Below are 24,797 nucleotides of genomic sequence, written 5' to 3' on the forward strand. Positions count from 1 at the left end.
AATCCCCAAAGATTGCCAGGACAGTTCAGAGATATTGAATTCAGATACCCTTGAGATACTTGAGGTAGCACAATCTCTTTTGTCTTTAACCTCCTGCACTAGACGTCTCAGGTCCATGGAAAATACATTGTTTTCCATTATTATCTGTTTATCTTTGTACCTGTTGTGTTTGCCTGAGATGTAAGGTCTTCAACACAGAATTTCTTTTGATAGATCGTTATTCTGCCACTGATCCTGACATCTTATTTCTGATTGCACACGAGGAGCAGTATAATGTCCCAGACCTGGCGGCCTCCAAGGAGAGGCAAAACGTGAAGAGTCTAAGAAATGGTAAGTTTGATAAGCCTACAATAAGAACATTCTAAAGATCATTCTAAATCAACCAGCAGTTCTCAAATCACCAGCTGCCTTCTACTCGTAGAGTTTGAGGGGCTCCATAGTTAAGCTGTGTTGCAAGGATGTCGACTGGAGCTCAGTAAGCTGATTGTACCTGTTACGCTGCTGGGTTGAGGTGTCCTTACTATTCAATCTGTGTTGGTATTTGCCTCTTTAACTCCAAACGTGGCCCAAACAGGTGTTTTATGCATGTGGTGGAGTCAGTTCCTACTACTCAAGGTGTACTGTGAGCCACAAAAGCATTGATTGACTTAATTGGCACATTTTCATGCCATTTTGTCAATAGGAGTAGTTATGTACAAGAATGTTTATGATGCATTCATGGGCAATTCAAAGCCTGGAAGTGAAAGCATTTTACTGGCATTTTTATGGTTTATTTGTATGTTTAATTTATGTGTATTTCATGAGCCTAACATCTCCACAAGATACACAGTATAATATGTAGCAAAATATGGTTGCTTAAGCTAAAAAAAGATTACAAAACCTACAGTGTGCAGGGCAGGGGTACCCTGCCCACCCCACTTGGCGTGGTGGTGGTGTGGGGGGCCTCAGCCAAAAAGAAATATATATTTTTTTAGCAATACTGCAGATCTGTGGAGGGTCCATAGATTTGCAGTAAAACCAAAAATATTTTATTTTATTTTAATGTAATAAGCTACATGAGCCCATGAGACCTGTGAATAACAGCACAAACAGTGGCACTCATAGTAATCATCTCGCACAAAGATAATGTGTAGGGCTACTAACCCTCCGCAGTAAATGCTATCTTGTTCTATTCAAAGATCAAACCAACGTAATATTTTTATTCATCTTTATCAGATTTGTACATGGTGCTCAATAAAGTGTTTCTGTCATTTCATAAGAAATAAAATGCATGTGCGCCATGTCCCCAGTGAGTTTAAAGAACTACCAACATATAACTGCATAACTAATAAACGTGTTTCTTTTAACAAACAACATACCTCATAAAAATGTCGATTGGCCTTTTCAGGGCCATTGATTTTCATATGCTTATTTGTTTGTAAAATGGATTCGATGATGTTTCGAGTCTCATCAGATCACAAGGAATGGGTGGAGCATCTGAAATAAACATAAAAATAAATAGGGTTTGAGAATAGACTGGTCTACTTTTTCGAATAAAACGTGATCAGAAGTAATAATTGCCACCCTGTGCTTGAAAAGAGGGTGCACCGCCAGGAAAGGAATGCGTTGCCCTAGGTATGGTAGGTGTCACCGTGGGGATGTATACAAGAACTGACCTACTGCGGGTGGAACTTGTACCTGTTAGAAGTCTCAGTGCTGTAAATAATCCACGGATTAGTCCCTCTGCCGCCCGCAACCCTGGGAGCAGCTGGTTCTCACTCAGGCATGGCCTGGGGTTAGTGTCCCCCGGGAGGTATTTTGCCATATATATATTTTGAAATAACCTTATGTTGATACCTACGGCTTTGATATTTACCGCATTGTGACTCCGAACAGGCACAAATTCCACCCTGCAGCAACATTGTGGGTTGGTGTGCTGACCTCTTACTAGTGCTAGTAGGCCTGCCTTGTATATCTTGGAGTGCTGACTCTTTGACAAAATTAGTAGAATTGCCTTTTACAGGCATTTGGGCGCCCAGGGGGGTTGCGCGGAGATATACGGCTTACTTTACGTTAGAAAACCATTGAATTTCACTGAAAAAATCTAAGGTTAAAGTGACTTTATGGTGAGGGATTGTTATATCATGTTACTTTACCTTAAAAAAAAAAAAACTTAGAAACTTGTTGCAAAAATCAAAGGTTAAAGGGACTAATAGTTAAGTAAAAATGGCAGTAGAAACATAGGGCTTGATTTATATTTCGCAAACGAGTTACTCCGTCACAATGATGACAAATAGCCTGTTCACGAAAATATAGATCCAATAGGATATAATGGAATTAGATTTTGGCACATGGTCTATCCGTCATCGTTGTGACGCAGTATCCCGTCTACTGAAATATAAATCAGGGCCATAATGTTTTAAACTAATAAAACACCTGAAATTCACCAGTTGGGGTATCTCAAGTAATTATAACTCGTGCCCTAAAGTAAGTATAACTTGTGAAAGTAATTTGTATTTTCTTAAAAACTTGGACTCTGATCGACCAGTATGCACAAAACATTCCCAGAAAAGTACATTAACTTTGGCTTCTGCAGGGCAAGTGTCATGCAGATCCCCCAAGCGAAGGCTATTTTCCATTTTAATACCCCTAGAATTCTTTGCTTCTCAATACAGGAAAAAACGGCTGAATGGATTACATCACGTTTGACATGAAGGTAAAACTTTACTCATGAAAGTGCCTTTGCTTGGTTTGGAGTGAATCCATTCAGTAGTTTCAGGTGCTTGGGTGAGGCATGACGAGGTTACATGTTAGCTCATGAAGGTGCCTTTGTTGGTTCGGTGTAAATCCATTCAGCAGTTTCAGGTTCTTGGGCGACGCATGACGAGGTTACATGTTAGCTCATGAAGGTGCCTTTGTTGGTTCGGTGTAAATCCATTCAGCAGTTTTAGGTTCTTGGGCGACGCATGACGAGGTTACATGTTAGCTCATGAAGGTGCCTTTGTTGGTTCGGTGTAAATCCATTCAGCAGTTTCAGGTTCTTGGGCGAAGCATGACGAGGTTACATGTTAGCTCATGAAGGTGCCTTTGTTGGTTCGGTGTAAATCCATTCAGCAGTTTCAGGTTCTTGGGCGACGCATGGCGAGGTTACATGTTAGCTCATGAAGGTGCCTTTGTCGGTTCGGTGTAAATCCATTCAGCAGTTTCAGGTTCTTGGGCGACGCATGGCGAGGTTACATGTTAGCTCATGAAGGTGCCTTTGTCGGTTCGGTGTAAATCCATTCAGCAGTTTCAGGTTCTTGGGCGACGCATGACGAGGTTACATGTTAGCTCATGAAGGTGCCTTTGTCGGTTCGGTGTAAATCCATTCAGCAGTTTCAGGTTCTTGAGCGACGCATAACGAGGTTACATGTTAGCTCATGAAGGTGCCTTTGTTGGTTCGGTGTAAATCCATTCAGTAGTTTCAGGTTCTTGTGTGAGGCATGATGAGGTTACATTTTAGAGATATCTGGACCATAAGTTTGTGGATCCTCTATGAATATGCGAATCCATGGGGGATTTCTGTTGCGGCTGCCATTACCCATCATTAAACACTGAGCATCATATTGGGAAAAATATAAATAAAAATGGCAAAATGGGACAAGGTTAACCTACACTAACCTTTCCCCCATGTTGGGGGGATGGGGGGGGGGGGGATCAAACCCCCTTAACAAAAAAAGGATTAGTAATATGGTTTGTGTTGTGTGATTCACAGTTTGTATGCTAGATTAACAAATCCAGGTCCCTCCCTTGGTCCCGCAGTACGTTTAGGGACTCGGGATTCATGAATCCAGGATAGTGTTTGTGAATCCTGAGAACAAATATGAAAACAACGTATTCAGTACCCTACTGCTACGTCTGGCCACCAGCCACACATGGGAGTTGGCTACCTGCCGTGGGGTGGGAGTGGAGCCTGGACATAGGCAATGGCCTGTAAAGTGCAGTTCTGGTTACAAATTAAAAACAGAAACCCCCTAAAGTTTGCAAGTTATGGACAGGAGCAGAATCCAGAACTTGCACAATAAATACCAAGGCTGCTTTTTAATGTATTGGTGAATACTGTGAAAAATGTGAGTAAACACATGATATTGAACTACAACTGTTATGAAGTATCTGGGGAGGGCTGTAGCTGACTTGCTAATCGGTGACAACGCATCTGTTGAAACACTTTGTTGACGAGTCCTAATCACCATTAAACTTTTATTGGAACAGATGCAAAGGTCAACATCTCTCTCAATGAAATAACTACAAATTGTGCCAGCATACAGGGCAAGATACACAATCTAAGAACAAATCAGTGAACATGCTAGGGCCGTCCAACTGTAAATCAACCAAACCTGTACCTACACTATGCATACATAGTGAAGAGTCAGAATTTGTTAGTAAATAAGCCTCACCCCCACATTCAGTTAAACCTTCAACACAAGTCTGCTGCTGAACATACTGTAGAATATGTGTTTTGATATTGAAAATTAACTTTAAATGTTTAGTTTCCCTTGCATATTTTAAAGTTAGCTTTCAGTATGAAAACATAGAGGCTGGCCTGCGTGCTGCATTTGTGCGATGCTGCAAATTTCTCTGTACAAGTGTGATTTCCAGTACTGGGATCAGCACTTGCTTGTTGGGCTTAGTTTACCACTGAAAATGTTATTGCCCAGCACAAACCTGTATTTAGAGAACTACATGTGATTTATCTTTCTTCTGGCATTTAACACCGATGTTCAGCCATCTCCTGTTCCTGACATATCAAGCACACCTGCCCCGTCTGAGAAAGCACGTCAGTTGCTCTCCAAAGAATGAGTTTGTACCTCTACCTGGTTGCTTCACTTATTTCTCAGATTTACTTGCATTACTCACAAGGTTTTCACTACCTTGAGTTCCTCTTTAAACCTTAGAGTTTTCCTTAAGAAACTCGTAGTTTATTTAAGAATAGTACTATCATCAGAACTACTGGTCTATCTAATGCAGGAAACTAAGGACCTGATTAGACAGAGATCCCGCCCGCCGTTTTACAAGTTCCATAGGATATAATGGAATTTGTAGTACGGCGGCGAGAACATGCTTTGTCATGTTTGTGACGGAGTATCCCGTCTGCCAAGGTCGTAATCAGGCCCCTATATGTTTTCCATTGTCCAAGACAAGATGTAGCAGCCTACGTTTTGAAGTTTTCATATCAAGAAGCAGCCTCACACTACTCTTTCGTACAAGAATAAAACATATTTCTACTGGCTGTAAAGCATTTCCCTGGTATGCAAATGTATTTAATCAATTGTACTTGTTCCTGATAATGACTATTCAATTAAAAGAGTCCAGTGTGACGAAGAGTTGTGTGTTTTCTGTTTCTGTATTACCAGGTGAAAGTGATGTGTCTGTAAGGATAATTGAAGACGATCAGCCTTCGAAAAGTCCTCCGAACACCCAGGATAACAAAACCATTGATGACTTTAGCACAAGTCGGTACCTCATATTAGGTTGTTTTAGTTAATCTGCAGGATTACAGAAACCATGTTTAAAGTACTATCTGTAAGGACTTGTTATAACTATTACATCACAAGGCATGTCTTTTAAAAACTGTGGACCTCATTATGAACACAGTGGTTTTTATCGCCGTGTTCAGGCTGGCGGTCATTCTACTGACCGCCAGCCCCCCGGGTCCCCGCCGGCCGTATAATAAACATTCTTCTGGGCCGCCGTCATTGCCTCTGTGCGGCGGGTGCAGCTGCACTCGTCGCGCAGATCACTGCCCGTAAATCGGACAGTGACCTGCACGATGGGGCACTGCACAGGGGCCCCTGCACTGCCCATGCCAAGTTCAGGGGCCCCCAGGGGTGCCCCGGTGAACCCCTTCCGCCAGCCTTTCCCTGGTGGGGATACCCGCCAGGGAAAGGCTGGAGGCTTAGGAATCATTATCCGAGGGGCAGCACCGCTGCCCTGTCGGATAATGATTCCGACTGCCGCCAGGCTGCCTGACGGAAGCAGCCTGGCGGTGAGTGAGGGCTGCCGATGGTGGCCCTCATGGTGTTCCTTATGTGGCGGTGTGGCCTGCCATGCCCGCTGGCGAGTTTTCCCGTCACCGCCGGCATGGCGGGCCACACCGCCAAGTTCATAATGACCACCTTTGTTGTGAAAGGGAAACCAAATGCTGTGCTTGGCTGATATTCATGTGATCATTACTGTTGCCTTCCTACATTCTGGCCTGTGTGGGGACTCAGGCTTTACATGAGATGCCACTAGCACTGGAGCTCTAAATACATGATGCCGGACATGATGTACTGGTAGAGTATATGTTGTGATTAACACACGGTGATGAATGTTGTCGTTTAGGCCTTGGTGGGCCGGGCACCTTCGCCTGGGGTTGGACCTCTGCCAGTCCTGCTGCAGCTGTTCCACAGCATCTAAATACCATAATGCATTAACCATCCATAACCCAGCTTCTTCTCTCACTCGTTGAGTTTATGCTTGTCTTGGACCATGTACAACGCCCTCTGACTTTAGCTACGCCTGCAGTGTAGAAATACCATATCCATCCATAACTAATCCTGCCATGTTAGTTAAGTTATTCCCTGAAGCCAGAGCCCCTTCGGTACAAAAAACACAGGTTTGTCTACAGGAAGAAAAAGTTAAAAACAGGATCCCTGACAATGTGTGCATTGTTCCTATTCGGCACCACAATGATCAGAAAATGTAACAGGAAAGGGAAAAAAATCTGTCAGAATAGACTGCGACGGAGCCAGACTAAGTACTCTCCTCAAAAATACAATCAGTTAGAACTCGTTCTCAAGGAATTGCGCAGAACTACAAAATAATTTACTGATATGAAAATCTTTGTATCATGTTTATGATGAAGAATATTCAATGAATAGGTCATGTTTCACTGTGTCTGTCATTGATGTCCCTTTGTTTAAACAGGCCAGCCCAATGTGACAGTCGTAGAAGATGGACTTCAGCATTTCACCCCTTCTCCTAACACCCGGGGCTCTGAGAGCATTAATGTCCCTGGTACAGGTAAAGAGATCTCATTACAGCCCTTTACTTGCATTATTGGTTTACAAAGAACACATCCACTGTAGTCGGAGATTAACGCTCACTCTGAGAGAGTTAATCTAATGTCTCTGTAACACCAGACAATGAGAGTTCAGCCCTTTGCTTCAGAAGGAGTTGAGTATGTCACTTCCAAAGTATCCCCTTGTATATTTGCAGATACCTTCCTGGTGGCTTTTGTTACAACAGTCTGCGTTATATTTCTTCTGCCCTTACCTGTGGCCTACTTCTTCATTTTGGTAACAACTTAAATAAATTCCTTGCGAAAAGGGTCTGTATGGTGCAGGATGAGTTGTCATATGTCCATGTTTTACTGATGAACGTGTCAGTAGCGTAGATTCTTGGGTGAGCTCTCTTGTCAGTGTGTTCAGATAATGTCATGTGTTGATACCCGTTTCCGCTTTTAAGTTCCAGTGCTCTGGTTGCAGTGAACGCACAGCGGTTTTGAGGGTTGCTCTAGGTGCTTCCCCCATGCAGCCAGGTAACCAAAGAATTCAGCCAACCCAAACTCAAACATCACCAGCTAGTGCCAGATGGGAGTGGCTCCCACGGGCTCCCAACGCTCCTCGCCTCGCATGAGAAACACAATCACCAGTGGCACGTTCAGATCAGAAATACCTAGGGCTTCTATCCTGGAACATAGCAGGTGCCCAGTCCCTGCTGGAAACTGGTTATCGTCCCAAAGCTTGGCACCACATGGACATAATTGCACTCCAGAAAACCTGGTCTCAACAGGATCTTCCGCTCTCGGGCTTCACATCCTACAGAAAATATGTAGTTAAGCACAAGCAGTGTGGAAGGCCAAGTGGTGGTCTGGCAGTCTACCTCTCATAAGACTTGAAACTGGATACAGAAGAGCTCCCACAAGGAGACCCAGACTGCCAAGTGATTAAGCTATGCAACTGGACCACTAACGATAGGCCACAATGCTGCTAGTTAACTCTTACATTCATCTGGCTCTTCAAGCAAGTGGGCAGCTAGTAAAAGGCTAACGGCCACTATCTAGCACTATCGACAGAGCCACCCAGATTGGGATGATATCCTGACTGGAGAGTTTAACTCGAACTTAATGACGATGCTAGTGGATGATGAAATACTAAGTGCTGACAACTCCTGCTGGAATGTCCCAACACAGGTGCCATCGAACTTCACCTGCTGTGACCGGAAGGGTGCGCAGTTGGTGATGTCGTTGGAATAACTCAAATTACAGGTCCTAAATGGAAGGTTCCCAGGTGATGCCCCACCAAGTCACCCTTTCCACGGTCCCAACTCACGGTCCCTTGATTACACCTTAGTCACACTGCCTCTGATCCCCTTGGTATGAAAATTAAAAATAAAATACATCACATCTAGCAACCATTCCTATCAAATACTCATCCTTAGGTCCTCCCTACCTGCCCACCCCATGACCTGGTACAGGTGGGCTCTATAGAGTCAGCAAGTTTGAAGCGACTACCGTGGTCATCTGACACAGTAACAGCCCTATCTACATTGGCAAAGACGCAAATGCAGGAGAGTCTCAAAAACCACGGACAAATAATGGACGATTGGGACAACTTCAGAGAGATTATACCAGATAAGCACTCATCCCGTAATCTATCATGGCATGCGCAGCGACCCAGTCAAATCACCCCTGCTCGCCTATCAAAATCAAGCCACCTCCTGAAAAAATCACAAAGGAAGCTGGCAAGACACCTGAAGGCACGTCTAGGCAATCAACACCTCTGGATACAACTGAAGAACACAAAAAAAGAATATAAAAGACAAATATGGAAAGAAAAGTCCGAAGCCAAGAGTACTTTCTGGTCTAAACTAATGTATGCTGAGGAAGGGAAAAATCCCAGGAAATTCTGGGAAATCATCAATCACTTAAATACCCAAGGGAACTTAATAATTCAAACATCTCTGAAAAACGACTGGGCGAGCCACCTTAAAACTGTTTTCCGAACTAAGTGCCAACCCTGTGGAAATACCCCTCAATTCCCATCGTGGACACCTGAGAGGGGAAACATCCTCCCACTGGATGATGGGGAGGTGATCGATCTCACTCTGCCCACTGACAGGACATATCGAGCCCTCCTTAAGGCCCGCCGAGAAGGAACCCCGGGCCAAATGGTCTTCCACAAGCCATCTTTGGGAAAGAAGCTGTCTTCTGGTCAGAAGTGCTGGCCTCCCTCTATCAGGAAGCAAGACTGGTAGGAGCCATCCCAGAGAGCTGGTAAGGCTCTATAATCAATCCTATCTTCAAGGGAGGTAACAGAGATAACCCGGGTGACTACAGGCTAATTGCCCTCATAGACGTTGAGGCAAAAAACTACGCCTCCTTGCTCCTCGCTGACCTAACAGCATGGTCAGATAAACTCAGTATTATTCCACCCAACCAAACAGGCTTCGGAAAAGGGCTGGGCACCACAACAAATATCCTAATAACCTCTTTTCTCATAGAGCAATGGCTACATGGTCCATCACTCTACCCACTGCTAACTGTCATCTCTGCTAAAATGATCCCCACACTAACTTATCCTAGCGTGGCCATGCATGGCGTGGAAGAGCCCCTGATAGATAAAACCCAGCTTAAGGTTTTCAGGCGAGTTTTTAGACTACCAAACTCCGCCTCACCAGCGCAGCTACGCCTGGAATTCGGACTTGCACAACCAGACCTGGCAGAAAAAGCAGAGGCGGCAAAACCTGGTTTAAAATCAGCCACTCAGCAGACAAACTGAACAATGTACTTTGGCGGGCCCTAGAAAATGACCAGCACCCAGCCTATAATAAGTACCTTTGGTCATCTATTAGCTAACTTCGGCTCCAAGATCTTTGGGATGCAGCACTTATATATAAATCATTCGCAAGAGGTTCTAACAACGCCAGCAAACTCTTGTTCACACAAGTTAAAGGCCCTCATTTGGAACATGGTGGTAATGACCGCCACGCCGGCGGTGGCGGTCATTACCGCCATATTCTGGACACAGTAGTGAACTGGCTGCAAAGCAGCAAGGCCAGAATCGACCGCCAGGCCGACAGTAGGCACTTTCGACACGGCGGTGGAGGCTGGACCGGCAGTGGGATAATGATCCCATCTCCACCAGGGATTTCCTGGCGGGGTATGCGGAAAGCATACGGGTGACAGGAATTCTCATTCCTGTCACCTGTATGTGACACGCCAAGCCCCTAGAACTGCCCCACCCCTGAACCCTGAAAACCGATCCCTCATACCCCAAATCTCCCTGTAGGCCTTCCAGCTCCCCCCTCACCATCCCCCTCCTCCATACAGGTCCCCCCAAAAACCCCACATCCTCATGCATCCATACAGCTACATGCACACACGCATTCACACACCCCCTCCCTTTCACAAACACTCACGCACACCCCCTCCCACCCCTTCACTCTCGGACAGCACTGGCCTGTTCTGTCGCGCTGCTCCGGTAGGGAACGTCTCCTAGAATGCTGCTCTGCCGGCATCGCCGCGTCTCCATACACAGCCACGCCTATAACTGCATCATTATAGGCGTGGCAGGGTATGGACTGATGTGGCGGTGAGGGTGGAGCAGCACCCACCCCCACCACCGACTGCCAGCATGGTGCATGGCAGGCCTCACCACCATGAAGGGCAGTGAGGCTCCATGCGTCGGAATATGGTGGGATGCCTGCGGCCGCCACTGGCGGTCTTCCGTCTGCATGGTCGGGGCGGGCTATCCCGCCGTGTTCCAAATGAGGGCCAAAGTCAAATTTAGTGCCTGTGCTCACACGTGGATGATTCGAAGGCACTATGCCAAACTAGAACCGGCTGCCTATCTCTCCACTCCTTATGCGCCACACATAAAACACCAGTTAATGATAATGCGATTAGGAAACCTGCCAACCCTGTCCAACGCTCTGTCCTGGAGGAACGCTACTCCGCACACCAGCGGGAACTGTCCATGCAACAAAGAAGATCTTGCACATATAATCTGTACTTGCCCGGGCCTGCTAGACCTTCAGAGGAGGTTCCTCAAGAAAATATTCAACAACAGAGGCATACAGACTTCCAGCCTGTTTCAACCGGCACAATCCCTAACTAAACTAAGTTTGTCAAGTACTTAACACTTGCGTTGCAACCAAAGGGATGCTTAGGTCTGTAGCTGACTGTACGGTACGACCAAAACAGCACGACCTTCCCGTCAAAACTGTTTTCTCCTTTATTCTTATATATAAATACCCTGTAATAGGAATTATAAAATTATATCGGATGTCTTTTTTGTATATGGTAAAATTGTTATGAAACAAAAAAATCCATCAATCAATATCATGTGTTGCCTCTGATAGAAGCAGTATGTACATACAGGTGTTTCACTTGACAGTTTTCAGTGATCAGAAACTTGTTTACTTTGTTTTCATTATGGTTTGACAAAAAGACTAGGCCCATGTTTCAGCGCCAGCCTTTTGAGTTCACATAGCCGTAGGCTTCAGTAATTTGAATGGCAATTTCAGAAGGGTCATGGGCGAACTTGTACTCAGCTTGGGGTTTCTTCCCTCTTCACACACCCATTTATACAGGACATGGTCCACCCTGTAGTGTACAGGAAGGCAAGCGTACATGCCTGCACCTGGTGCCCAGAGGAGCTTTCCATTTTCAAGAGGAAATGGCAGCAGAAGACTGGAGATGAAATGTTTACTAGGACTGGGAGCAGGGAAACTGCACGAGCTAAGCTGGAGGTTTGTGATGGGTTGGAGTAAGAGAGAGATTGATGTCTTCCTGCACTTGGCAGGTTTGTTGATCTAATATTAAACTATTTGGGAGCCATGGCTAGTTACAGCATCACCCATTGTCTAATATCATTTGCAGTTGTTCGCACTCTCCATGTCTACCTCAGCGCATGGAAAGTTCATAGTCTTATTAAATTCTCAGTCGAGTAGCCTTAAGTGTTTCTCAACACAGAGGGCAAGCTACTAGGGAACTAATTGGTGATAATGTCACCATCCTGCTTAATGAGAACGTGTCTGGGGAATCACCTTCCTTTCAGCTTTGTCCACATTTCTGCAACTCTGCACAAACCATCCCAATCTGTGTTTTTTCCTTGTCCGGGCTTTATCTGCCCATTTGGTCTTGATTATTGGTATCAAAGTCTGAGTTCTCATACTTATTTCTTTGTTTTGCCTTTTTTGTGACTAGCTGATTTTATCTTTAGCAGCTTCCCCTTATTGCTTTGCTTATTCTGTGAGGTAATTTTGGGTTCTGCTTTGTCTGGATCATCAGCCTCCAAGACTCAACTCAGCACAACTTATCCTTCCTTCTTGTTTCGGCGCCTTGAGACTCCTGTCTCCCATTCACATTGAAGCTGGTCCCTATATCAGATTGTAAGTGTACCTGTCCACATTCTTGCCACTTGAGAAGTTTATTATAGTGTAAGGTCAGGGGCATAATTCCACCATCTTCATTCACCACAAAGCCTGGGTTGAATTAGCAGTAGCCACTTTCACTCAAATTGTGGGGACAGTTTGTATGTTCCACTGACATCCCAACTCTGGTGTCACTAGTAACGTAAAACACAGATAGCATAGCCTTGTGCTTTTTTGATTGTTTGTCTCACTGGGGTAAAAAATGTAGGCTGTCCCGGAAGCATACGAGGGCAGGTAGTACAGTTTCAGAAACCTTTGCAGAGGCTAGCCATATGTTAATTGTCTTCTTCAGGGCTTGGGGTTAGAAGGTAATGTGCAGTAGTAATGTGGATGAGGCAGGAGTGTGGATGTGTTGTAGAAACATAAAAGAGGCAGGAGTGGATGTGTTGTGATGCAGGTGAGGCGTTAGTATGGAGGTCTAGAGAGGTGAGGGTGAGCGAGGGTATGAATGTGTTGTAGTAATGTCAGTGAGGCAGGAATGGATGTGTTGTGATGCATGTGGGGCATTGGTGTGGATGTGCCAAAGTGGTGTGGGTAAGCTGAGAGTCTGAATCTGTTGTTAGTGCAGATAAAGCGTGGGTGTCGATGTGCTGGAGTGGAGTGGGTGAGGCAAAGAAGCAGGTGAACTGAAGGTGCTGTGGTATTGTAGTAGTGCGAGTGAGGCAGGGGTATAGATGTGCTAAAGTGGTGCAGGAGAGGTGGAGGAGTTGATGTGCTGGTCTGGATACGCTGGAGTGATGTGGTGAGGCGATACTGTGGATGTGATGTAGTGGTGCGAGTGAGGTGATGGTGTAGATGTGTTGTAGTAGAGTAGGTGAGCCAAGGGTATGCCTGTGCTGTAACGGTGCAGGTGAGGGGATGTTGTGGATGTGCTGTAGTGATGCGAGTGAGGCGAGGATGACAGTGTGTTGTAGTGGTACAGGTGGAGTGAGGCTATGAATGTGTTATAGTGGTGCATTTGAGACAAGGGCGATATGTCTAGTGGTACAGGCGAGGCAAGGGAAGGATGAAGTGGGTACAGTGGTAGTGTAGTAAGAGTGAGACAAGTGCATGGGTGTGTTGTAGTGGTGCATGTGAAGCGAGGGTGTGGATGTGCTGTAGTGGTGCGGTGACGCATGGGCACGGATGTGTTGTAGTGGTCCAGGTGAGGGTGTGGCTGAAGAGAGGGTGGAGATGTAGTGCAGGTGATGCAGGATTGTGTATGTGTTGTAGTGTCCAGGTGAGGTGAAGTTGTGGTTGTGTCGTGGTGCGGGTGAGGCATGGGCGTAGATGTGTTGTAGTGGTCCAGGTGAGGTGAGGGTGTGGCTGAAGAGAGGGTGCAGATGTAGTGCAGGTGAGGCAGGATTGTGTATGTGTGTAGTGTCCAGGTGAGGTGAAGTTATGGATGTGTCTTGGTGTGGGTGCGGTATGAGTGACGCAGGTGTGCGTTGAGGTGTTGTGGTGGTGCAGGACAGGTGAGAATGTGTTGCTGTGGTCCAGGTGGAGAGTGTGGGTGAATTAAGGGCATGTTAATGTGCAGTAGTGGTGCGGTTGATATTATGCTGCCAATGGGGTTTACATGTTGTGTTAGAGGGTGGAATGGTGGTGAGGCTTGGTTGGGTGGTTAGGATGTAAGCTAGATTCATATCTGGTGTATATGTCTCCTGATGCAGAGTCCCTGGATTCGTTGTCACAGTGTCGCTGTGCTTCCTGCCCCGTGAGGTGCCTACGCATCCCACACTCTCTTACTGTCCATGAACTCACCTATCAAGGTCTTAATGTGTTCCTCCCCAAGTTGACAACACTCTCTGCGTTTGTATGTTCCCTCCCCCAGTGTCAGCGTATTCCCTAATGATTATTCTTTATCGCTTAGTGTTTTCATGACTATGTCTATGTGTGTTCTCTCCCAGTGCCTGTGAGTTTTCTGTACACAGGGGTGTGGAATTTAATAAAATATCTACTTATTCATGGGACAGGTTGCTTCATTAACCTAGTTGCTGTGTAAAAAAAAATCCACTTGTCCCCTTTGGTGTCATGCAGTGCAACAACAAATTACGGCAGCAAGAGCTCTGATAAGAGCCTCTCTGATTATGTTGTAGGGTTTGAATACTAGCAATGCCCTTAGTTTTGTATCATTCAGCAGATCTACATGCCGAGGCTGGATTTAGGGGTAAGATAGTTCCAGGGCTGCAATGCCCTTTTGAGTCTGTGCAAACCTACTAAATTGCATGCTTTAGGGGTTTTTACTAATTCTTCTGTATTCCTTTCCCATGCAGAGAAAGATTGGAAATTTACCTGTGACAAGGGCAGAAGTAAAACTTTTTCCAGGGTTGGGAAAAAGCGGTTGGAGGGAAAGTGAACTTGTAAGCGCTCAACAGATTTTCACATGAGCAAACCTACGCATGCATATTTGCTCGTGCTAAATTGCAGTTCACAAATATTTTCTAGGAGTATGATTTCCTGGCCTACTTCTGTAAATTCTTGTGAATTTGTAAAAGCCAAAAATCTGCACTAATGCAAGGACATGTGCTATGTGTGCACTTTTGTGATTTTCTTTAAGAATTGGGCCCCTAATTGGTTATCCAAGACCTTTGTTTGTACTAAAATTAGATCTTGCTCTCCATTTATCGGCTGGTTTCAGTGTGAGTGACAGCATTGTACTCTTCCATAAGGAGCATGCTGGCACATAAAGTAGTTTTGTTCAGTGTCCTGTACTACTATGCTGAGGTGTATTTCTTGAGACCAAAAATACGTTTGATTTTTGCCAATGTTTGTCATAATGGTGAGGGCCCGGAAGCTTCCACAACAAAACAGTTTCACAGAAACCATGTGCAAGCAAGAACACCCATTGACAAAACCAAAAGGCTGATCACCAATGGTAGACCCGTTGGCTTTGCCAATGTTTGTTTATTTTCATGTTTCCCATAATGTTGTTGGAACTGGTTACAGTGATTTTCAGTGATTTTTCCAGTATGATTTATTTTAAATACTCACGTGCACATTTTACTAAATGATGCTTCAAAGAAATGGTACCCAAAGTTCACAGTAGTTTAGCAAAACATTTTTTTCCTGGTTGCATTTCTGTGAATATTTTATTTTGAAAGCAAAGAATCACCAATCTTGCTTTCAAGCTTCTGCAGATATTTGCATAAAGCAGAGACCATGCTGGGAGAATTATTCATAGCCTGTTATTGTTAAACTCTGTAAATGTGTTTATACGTTTTATAGGGGAACCACTGTCAGTAGTGCAGTCCAAGCTTACAACACTTTCTTTGCATTATTGAACCATAAATAAAAGTTCGAACAGCATTAAAATATTGACACAAATATTACCTTATCAGCAGACAGTGCCCTTCTCTGATCCATAATGTAGTGCTGTAAACTGGCAGCCAAAAGGGTTATGATGCAGGGGGTTGGGTCTACTTGTCCCAAGGACAAAATAAACATGGAAACAATATGTCCCGGGCGTCAGGCTATATGGGTTCCACATCCCTGTGTACAGTTGCACTGTGTACCTTGCGTGCATCTTGATGTACACATTTCCTGCCCTGGGGTAGGTGTCTCTGTGTCAGTGGATTCCTCCATGTCAATCTTTGTATAATTACTGTCCTAGTTTGTTTTCCTCATCATTATAAGTGACATCCGTGCCATTTTGTTGGTGGTTTCCCTGTTGCAGTGTACAGGTTTCACTCCTGGTGTGAGTGACATGTTGTCCATGTATCCCCTTTCTCAGGATTAGTGTTTCCTGGTCCAGAGATTGGCTCCTTTATTTAGTGGCTTGAGTTGTTCTGCATCTCCGTGTTACCTCAAGTCCATGTGTTTGCTGACCTGTCTTCCTCTGCCAATGTACGTGTTGACCACAGATTTTTACTCAAAATCTGGTCCTTATATATTTTTGCAGAAAGGCAGGTCCAGCTTAGTGCTGGAAAGTGGGTGCTCACCCATTCTTCTTTTTACTAATGCAAAGTAGTTGAAAGCAAATCTGGAGTTCAGAGGGATGCCAGCGTATCCGGTTTTCTCTGTTTTAGCAGGTGATCCAGATGTGGCGGTGATGATAATCGGAGATGAACTTCAGCCTTTGACGCTCCTTCCGAGTACCCAGGAATGCAAAACTATTGATGAACCTAGTGCAGGTTGGTAGGTCTTACCAGAATGACTTAGTTAAGTTCTTGATCTACTGAAACATGTGTAGAATACCACATCTTAGTAAAAGCATTAAATGGATGAAAGCTCACCTTGGAAGATCAAGCCTGATATTTCCTTAACAGAAACCATAGTTTATTGTAGCACTAGAAACGTATGTCAACATACCTGAAATGGAGAAGCTCCGTTCTTCTTGGTTAGAAGCACAGTAATCTCAGGGCCACTGGAATTATGTGATTGTGAGACCTCGGCGATATTCACATAATTGTAGATTTGCCACCTAATCCATCACCTGCTGCGTAATTTGTAGATTTTAACAAAATAAAATGTTGTTTCTTGCTCCAAAAGTTCAAAAGCTTCTAAAAATGCAGCAGCGCATTTAGCCACGCAGGGGAAGGCCCTTTGCAAAGTTTGGCTGGACATCTTTCTGTAGCCTATTGCTATATTTAGGTGTTAAACTGGTACTAATGAAGTGCAACTAATGCCCAGACACTGTTATCAAGTTTCAAAATGACAGAATAATGCAGTAACACCATCATAAAATGTAACACATAATTTACCTTTTCTTGCCTCATAATTTACTTAACCCTCCTGCATAATTTGGCCCTCTGCTGCCGCATTATTCCAGTGGCCCTGAGTATACTCTAAAACCTCACTTTAAAGAGTCAAACATCCAATGTTTGTTAGTTCTTAATAAGGCTGTATAATCCCGATTTGTATGGCAACTAAATGCGCCCATTTGCCCAGAACTAGCATGGGAACTCAGTGAACTGTGAAATGAACTATTAAAAGTGTGTGTGTGTGTGTGTATTGTCCGGGGGCGCCTTGTATCAGGGCCACTGTGTTCCTTGGTCCATGAGTTTCTCCTTGATTAGTGGTTGTGTTTCCTGTCACCACTGTGGTGTCCAGGTATTCACGGTCCCAGTGACAGCGCATTCTGTGGCCACACTATGGGGGTCATTATGACCCCGGCGGATGGTGGTAAAATGGAGAAAAGTGCTGCCAACAGGCTAGCTGTACTTTTCCCCATATTACGACATTGGCGGTTTGGCTCAAGTAAAACTGCCAATGTACCACACTATCCGCCACGGCGGTAATGACCGCCGGGCTGGAGACTTCAGTCTCCAGCCAGGCGGCCGTCACTAGCCCACCCGCGGGATTATGACCCCGCCTACCGCCATGGTTTTCGTGGCAACCTTACCACCACGAAAACTATGACGGTAGGCACTATCAGTGACAGGAAATTCCTTCCCTGTCACTGATAGGGGTCTTCCCTGCCCCCCTACCCAGGTTTCCTCCCAAACCCCCCTCCCTCTCCAGACCCCCGATGACGTACACACGCATGCACACACTCATACCCACATTCATCCACGCATAAATACATCCATTCACCACCCCCCCCCATCCACACACACACACACAACACCCTCCTCCCCTGTTGGAGCACCCAACTTACTTGATGTCAGGGGGTCCTCCGGCAGGAGACGGGACGGGGCGCTGCTGCCAGCAGAACACCACCAGGCTGTATCATGTGTCGTGATACGGTCTGCGCCGGTCTACTCACGTGGCACTGCTACTGGCAGCAGCGCCACCTAACCGCCATCCGCCGGCATGACCACAGTCAGATTTCCGCTATCCTTTTGGAGGAAATCCGGCTATGGTCAGAATCCGGCTGACGGCTGGTAGCGGCGGCGACGGTCTTTTGGTGGCCTTTGCAGCGGCGGTAGGCGGTAAATACCGCCAATGTTATAATGAGGGCCTATGTCTCTCACTACTAATTCTCTGCTCAGGAATACAATAATTCTTCTGTATTTGTGCAAGACAGTGAAATAGTTTTCCCTGTGTGAAAATGTTTCTGCTGACCGAGCTTAAATATAAAAAAATATTTATATGACAATCAGGATGTCAGTGTGAAAAGATTTTATGGGTTTTCCTTTGCTTTCACAGGTGAGATCGAGGTGTCAGTGATGATAGAAGGAGATGGGTTTCAGCCTTTAACATATCCTTCAAACACGCAGGAAAGCGAAAGAATCGAAGAAGTTCATGCAGGTCAGGAGAGGTCACCAAAATAGTTTAGTCAACTTCTTTTTGCTTTGGTTGCTGGAGGATCACCGAAAGTCTGGCTTGTTTTACATTGGCTACACAAGGGTCCTCGTCTCATCTTCACACGTGTGAAGCTCCACGTTAGCGGATAGTCACTGTAGAGGATCTGTACTCCGTACTGGTCTCCTTTTGTCCCCACTGCGTGCCCCTGAGGTGCTTGTTATTCCCTCTACCTTCCTGCGCAGACCAGTTGAGCTCACGGTGTGTGTCTTTCTGGTTTTGATTGACACATGCCACAGTGGAGCTGTTTGGTTACCTCACTGGTTTGATCGAGAGCCATGTGGTCAGCCAGTGACCTGCGAGAGGCACACTGGAACAAATGACAGAAGCATATGGGACAGTCACTTATTCTCACTGGAAAAGTTAAGATGTTCTCTGTGCCATCCTCTTTATCGTGTTATTTTTCAGAAGCAGATCTACCAATCCAGGCATTATGGGATTCCTCCCATCACACTGACTATGAGACACTTACTATCACAGAGCTCCTAGTTTCTGTGGAACTTTAAATGTGGTTGGCTCCCTCCAGATTCTGAACTTAAGCTTTATAAAGGAGCTTCCTCTAAAGCTATAGCTTGTTTTTTGTGCTCCCCTATCTAAAACTGATCCCCAAAAAGCTGTTTTCAGGACTTTACACAGTCTCCTTCCTCTTTAGTAAACAGTTCTGCTGCAGATGCTCCCTGTTACAACCTGACAAACTTGTTCAGGACTAAAACCCAAAACATCTTTAACGATATTAAAGCCCTCTATTCCAACTTGCCTTCCAGGACGTTCAGCACACTGTTTTCACCAGCTCCACACTCTTGGTCCCTGTTTGCTCTTACCTGCCTCAAGGAGGCTTGTGGGTTACATTAACTAGGGTTCACCACATATCCTTGCCCAGTAACTAAACTAAAAGCTCCCTCCACTGGAATTGCACATGGAATATCAGACCATATGCTTAGCTAATAATATAGTTGCTGCAGAGTGGAAATCTGAGGTAGTTACCCTTTTCTTTAAAAAAAAATAGTCTGGATCCGACTATCCCGGAAAACTGCCCCCCCCCCCCCCAATTACCCAACTCCTTTCCTTGAGAGTAAGGTCTGATAGAAAGGACTAGACAGCCATCAACTTAATAAGAAGTTTGAGAACTTCTTGATCCTTGGCAGCTGACGATAGGAGGGTCTTGGAGATGGCACTGGCAGTGGATAAGCTCAGGGCATTCTAGACAAGGACGATGAATCTGGATTGGTCTTACTAGACCTCTCTGCTGCTTTCAGCGCAATCATTTTTCGCACCTGATGGCATAAACTGAAGGAGGTGAGTATCTTGCGCCATTGAAACCCGGTTCTTATCTTTCCTTTCGGATCTCTCTCAATCTCTAAGCATACCACCATACAAATTTAAGAGATTGATGTTGCTATATGGGTTCCGCGGGTTCAGGCCTGTCCCGAATGGTTTTTAGCATTTATATAAGACCACTTGTCCCAGCATGTTCGTTCTTCTGGCAGAAAGTCGAGTACCAAATCACTGACTGAAAAGTAGAAGACCACACACTTTCTGAAGGTTACCCTCAGCAAGACGGAGTTGATGCTGGTAGGCAATCAAAAAGTTGGAGGTGATCATTATTTGTGGCCCACAGATTTGTACACTCCACCACCTGTTCATTCCCTTCTCAGATATCTTGGAGTCTCCCTGGGGGAGGGAGGGGATGGAGCCTGGCCTATTTAGGCCTTAAAGTTTTGTAACGAATTAGAGCCAAGATGCCCTTTGGTGGATGTGTGCTATATAAATGAATGAAGAATCCTGTCTGAGTCATGTGTTTGCTTCTCGTTCATTGCATCTGTGCTCTAGCACGGTGGAACGGTTTGGCAGGATTCTGTATTGCTGTCCTCATTTAAGAGTCAGGCATTGACTGTAGGATTTATAAAGGAAACCTGGCGTGACCTGAGGAGAGGAGGTAGCCTCTGGTACTGTGCATGCTGAGAACCTGACCATACACATCTGAACAACTCTGAAAAATCTGCTTTTTTGTAACCCTGTTGTAATGAGGAGGCTGGCTACCAAGATGCAGCTCCCTTTGCCCAGCCAGTACAGGCCAGATTGTGCGGAGTCACAGATTGCTTCTCTGATCCGCTCATATTTTCCCATGTGGGAGAACAACTGGTTGTCGCCTTTCTCGGTAGGAAGGTGTGAGAGATGTTCAAGACCATCTCTGGCAAAAGATTAACATGTAGATTTCCTAAGATGCTCTTTGTGTCTTTTTCTTCATTGTTTACACTTCCCTGGTGTCAATGGACATTCCACACTTCCATTCTGCTGGCTTGCAGTTTATAAAACTAAAACTTCGATGGCGCTCCTGTGTGTGAGCAAGGCATCGTGGCAGAACAACTTGTATGACATAAACTGAATATTTACATGCTTCATAGCCTGTAGCCTTTGTCTACTACAGGGAGTGCAGAATTATTAGGCAAGTTGTATTTTTGAGGATTAATTTTATTATTGAACAACAACCATGTTCTCAATGAACCCAAAAAACTCATTAATATCAAAGCTGAATATTTTTGGAAGTAGTTTTTAGTTTGTTTTTAGTTTTAGCTATGTTAGGGGGATATCTGTGTGTGCAGGTGACTATTACCGTGCATGATTATTAGGCAACTTAACAAAAAAAAAATATATACCCATTTCAATTATTTATTATTACCAGTGAAACCAATATAACATCTCAACATTCACAAATATACATTTCTGACATTCAAAAACAAAACAAAAACAAATCAGTGACCAATATAGCCACCTTTCTTTGCAAGGACACTCAAAAGCCTGCCATCCATGGATTCTGTCAGTGTTTTGATCTGTTCACCATCAACATTGCGTGCAGCAGCAACCACAGCCTCCCAGACACTGTTCAGAGAGGTGTACTGTTTTCCCTCCTTGTAAATCTCACATTTGATGATGGACCACAGGTTCTCAATGGGGTTCAGATCAGGTGAACAAGGAGGCCATGTCATTAGATTTCCTTCTTTTATACCTTTTCTTGCCAGCCACGCTGTGGAGTACTTGGACGCGTGTGATGGAGCATTGTCCTGCATGAAAATCATGTTTTTCTTGAAGGATGCAGACTTCTTCCTGTACCACTGCTTGAAGAAGGTGTCTTCCAGGAACTGGCAGTAGGACTGGGAGTTGAGCTTGACTCCATCCTCAACCCGAAAAGGCCCCACAAGCTCATCTTTGATGATACCAGCCCAAACCAGTACTCCACCTCCACCTTGCTGGCGTCTGAGTCGGACTGGAGCTCTCTGCCCTTTACCAATCCAGCCACGGGCCCATCCATCTGGCCCATCAAGACTCACTCTCATTTCATCAGTCCATAAAACCTTAGAAAAATCAGTCTTGAGATATTTATTGGCCCAGTCTTGACGTTTCAGCTTGTGTGTCTTGTTCAGTGGTGGTCGTCTTTCAGCCTTTCTTACCTTGGCCATGTCTCTGAGTATTGCACACCTTGTGCTTTTGGGCACTCCAGTGATGTTGCAGCTCTGAAATATGGCCAAACTGGTGGCAAGTGGCATTGTGGCAGCTGCACGCTTGACTTTTCTCAGTTCATGGGCAGTTATTTTGCGCCTTGGTTTTTCCACACGCTTCTTGCGACCCTGTTGACTATTTTGAATGAAACGCTTGATTGTTCGATGATCACGCTTCAGAAGCTTTGCAATTTTAAGAGTGCTGCATCCCTCTGCAAGATATCTCACTATTTTTGACTTTTCTGAGCCTGTCAAGTCCTTCTTTTGACCCATTTTGCCAAAGGAAAGGAAGTTGCCTAATAATTATGCACACCTGATATAGGGTGTTGATGTCATTAGACCACACCCCTTCTCATTACAGAGATGCACATCACCTAATATGCTTAATTGGTAGTAGGCTTTCGAGCCTATACAGCTTGGAGTAAGACAACATGCATAAAGAGGATGATGTGGTCAAAATACTCATTTGCCTAATAATTCTGCACTCCCTGTAAGATAAGGTACTGATTAGCATCCACAAATATATATCCCATCCAGCTCATTGTAGATATCTCTGATTTGTGATAAATGGAGAACATTACTAGTTCAAAATTCTTTCTTTTATCATAAAGTCTGCTCCCAGAGTTTTCAACAAATGCCTCAGAGTTGTAACTGCGCATCCTCATCGTCAGGATGTTTGTGTATCATTACTTAGATGATCAGAGTTCAGTGCAGGAATGGCCTTTTTGATGATTCTGGGCTTCACAGTCAAAGTGAAACAAATCTCACTTTCACCTGCTTCAGGTTCACTGTTTTCTGGAAGAGTCCTCGTTCCGGTGAAGGCCTATCCAGCATCAGATTGTTTTGACATTTAAAAATGTGGTTCCTCTTTGCCAGACTTCCCCTAACAGTGAGAGTTGCGATGAAGCCTCAGATGACAGATGCATCTTACATTTATTTGGTAGTTTGCAAATAGACCCACTTCAAGAATGCTTGATGAGCCCAGTGGCCCCAGGGACAGGGAGATGGGAAGATGTCGTTTTGCTGCAGCCCTCTGTCTCTGTACAACACAGCATTCAGTGGTGGAACAGACACAATCTGTTAATGTCAGGCCTCTTTGTGGACCTGAAGCTGAGCATCACCAAAGAATTATCTCTTTCAGGTGGGGACGTGTGCCAGGTTTGACAGCCCACAGTCATTTTTTACTACGACACTAAAACATAAATGTATCTGTATTAACAGCAGTCCAGTTTGCACTTAATACTTTCCACACAAAGTTATAATGGTTCACACCAACAGCCTAATGTCTATCTACAACATTAAAAAAAATAGGAGGGGCATACGTTTCAGCCTGTTGTCCAATACGGCTCAGCAAATTTTGAAATTAGACCCACACTTACAACATGACATATCTTAATACACGAAGACCAGCCATGACCGTAATGGAGTGTGCATTTACTGTTCTGAGTCCTCACGTACCTTGATTGTGAGTTATGAAGAGGACCAAAGCAGACATAACTGAGCTAATCAAATACTCACCCACACACCTTCCAGTGGAATATATGCCAGCGGTGGACAGCGACTTTGCGGATCTCCTGAACATGACCATCAGGAGATGCATGAGTGAGAACCCAAAAGCAGCATCCTCTGTTACTTCTACCAGGAGTGAAGGGAACCACGTGGATCATTTCTCAACAAATCTGCATACCGTCAGGTATCCGTAGACGCAGTCTCTAATGAATATGGATCGCTCAGTTAGAGAAGTTTGTTTATGGTTTTTCAACGCAGCCTCCATCATGGTATGTTATACATAAGATGCGGCATACCTTGATAGCAAGATTCCTAGTGTCTACAGTCTGGGCAATTCAACCATGTACTTCCACTTGCTGAAAATATTGCTTTACTTATCCCAAAGAAATGCCAATTTTGCAGACATGATTAGTCAACAAGACTAGATCCTGATTCACGGTCCATGTGTATAGCAGCCTCGCGCCTGAGGTAATATAGTTTGAATATTTAGAGCTGCTTTCTACGTGTATTGCCTCGATGAAGGATGCACACCACCCGTCACATGCAAATTAGGATGTAAACTTTAAATAGCAGGAGGGGCTGAGGTAACAAATGTACCAAAAATACAAAGAATGCCCCCTCTGGCCAACAAATAATTATGTACAAACTAAATTTGTACCACACAATTTTAGCATGTTAGAGTACTAATCAAGAATCGAGAATGTCCCCAAAATATTTCCCCGTTTTACAAAAAGTTATAAAAAAAATATCATATTTATACATCCTTTGCAACCTTCCCAGAAGGCCGCCATTTAACCCTTGAACAAAAATTATTCCTAAAGGAAAACAACAGTAATAGGGAAAAGCAAGAGCAAAAAAGGAGTTGGGATGAAACATGAAGAGAAACACAGAGATATAGGCTGCTTCCTCAGAGTCCTTGAAAGAAAAAGATGCCACTGGGGATTATAACCATACAAGTCAATATGTTTGATGTCACTATGACACAATGTTTCGGCCTGTTTCTGAATTTATAGGACCATCCTCGGGACTAGGCAAGTGTCAGAATCTATTTTAACAGAAGGTTGCTGCAGAGAAATAAGGAATATTTTAACAATCTGTTTTTAACACTCTGATTTTGCATTTATTGCA

General features: G+C 44.6%; 1 protein-coding gene across 9 annotated transcripts in view; it reads left to right on the top strand.

Moving 5' to 3' along the window:
* The window catches only part of LOC138303538 (uncharacterized), a 176,857-nt gene that overhangs the window by 30,631 nt on the left and 121,429 nt on the right, over window positions 1-24,797 (top strand). For 3 of the 9 annotated variants that reach the window (XR_011205410.1, XM_069242759.1, XM_069242762.1), the window contains exons 4-8: window positions 214-330; window positions 5,373-5,471; window positions 6,928-7,023; window positions 16,446-16,550; window positions 18,508-18,609. Coding sequence is in view for 8 of the 9 variants with exons in the window: in XM_069242759.1 (XP_069098860.1) it covers window positions 214-330; window positions 5,373-5,471; window positions 6,928-7,023; window positions 16,446-16,550; window positions 18,508-18,609 (519 nt within the window). In the remaining variant the exon portion in view is untranslated. The remainder of the gene's footprint in view (window positions 1-213; window positions 331-5,372; window positions 5,472-6,927; window positions 7,024-16,445; window positions 16,551-18,507; window positions 18,610-24,797) is intronic. The other 6 variants (XM_069242764.1, XM_069242761.1, XM_069242765.1 and 3 more) reach the window with 4 other exon arrangements.

The sequence above is a fragment of the Pleurodeles waltl genome, chromosome 7 (genome assembly GCF_031143425.1).
Source record: "Pleurodeles waltl isolate 20211129_DDA chromosome 7, aPleWal1.hap1.20221129, whole genome shotgun sequence".
In the NCBI taxonomy this organism is placed as follows: Eukaryota; Metazoa; Chordata; class Amphibia; order Caudata; family Salamandridae; genus Pleurodeles; species Pleurodeles waltl.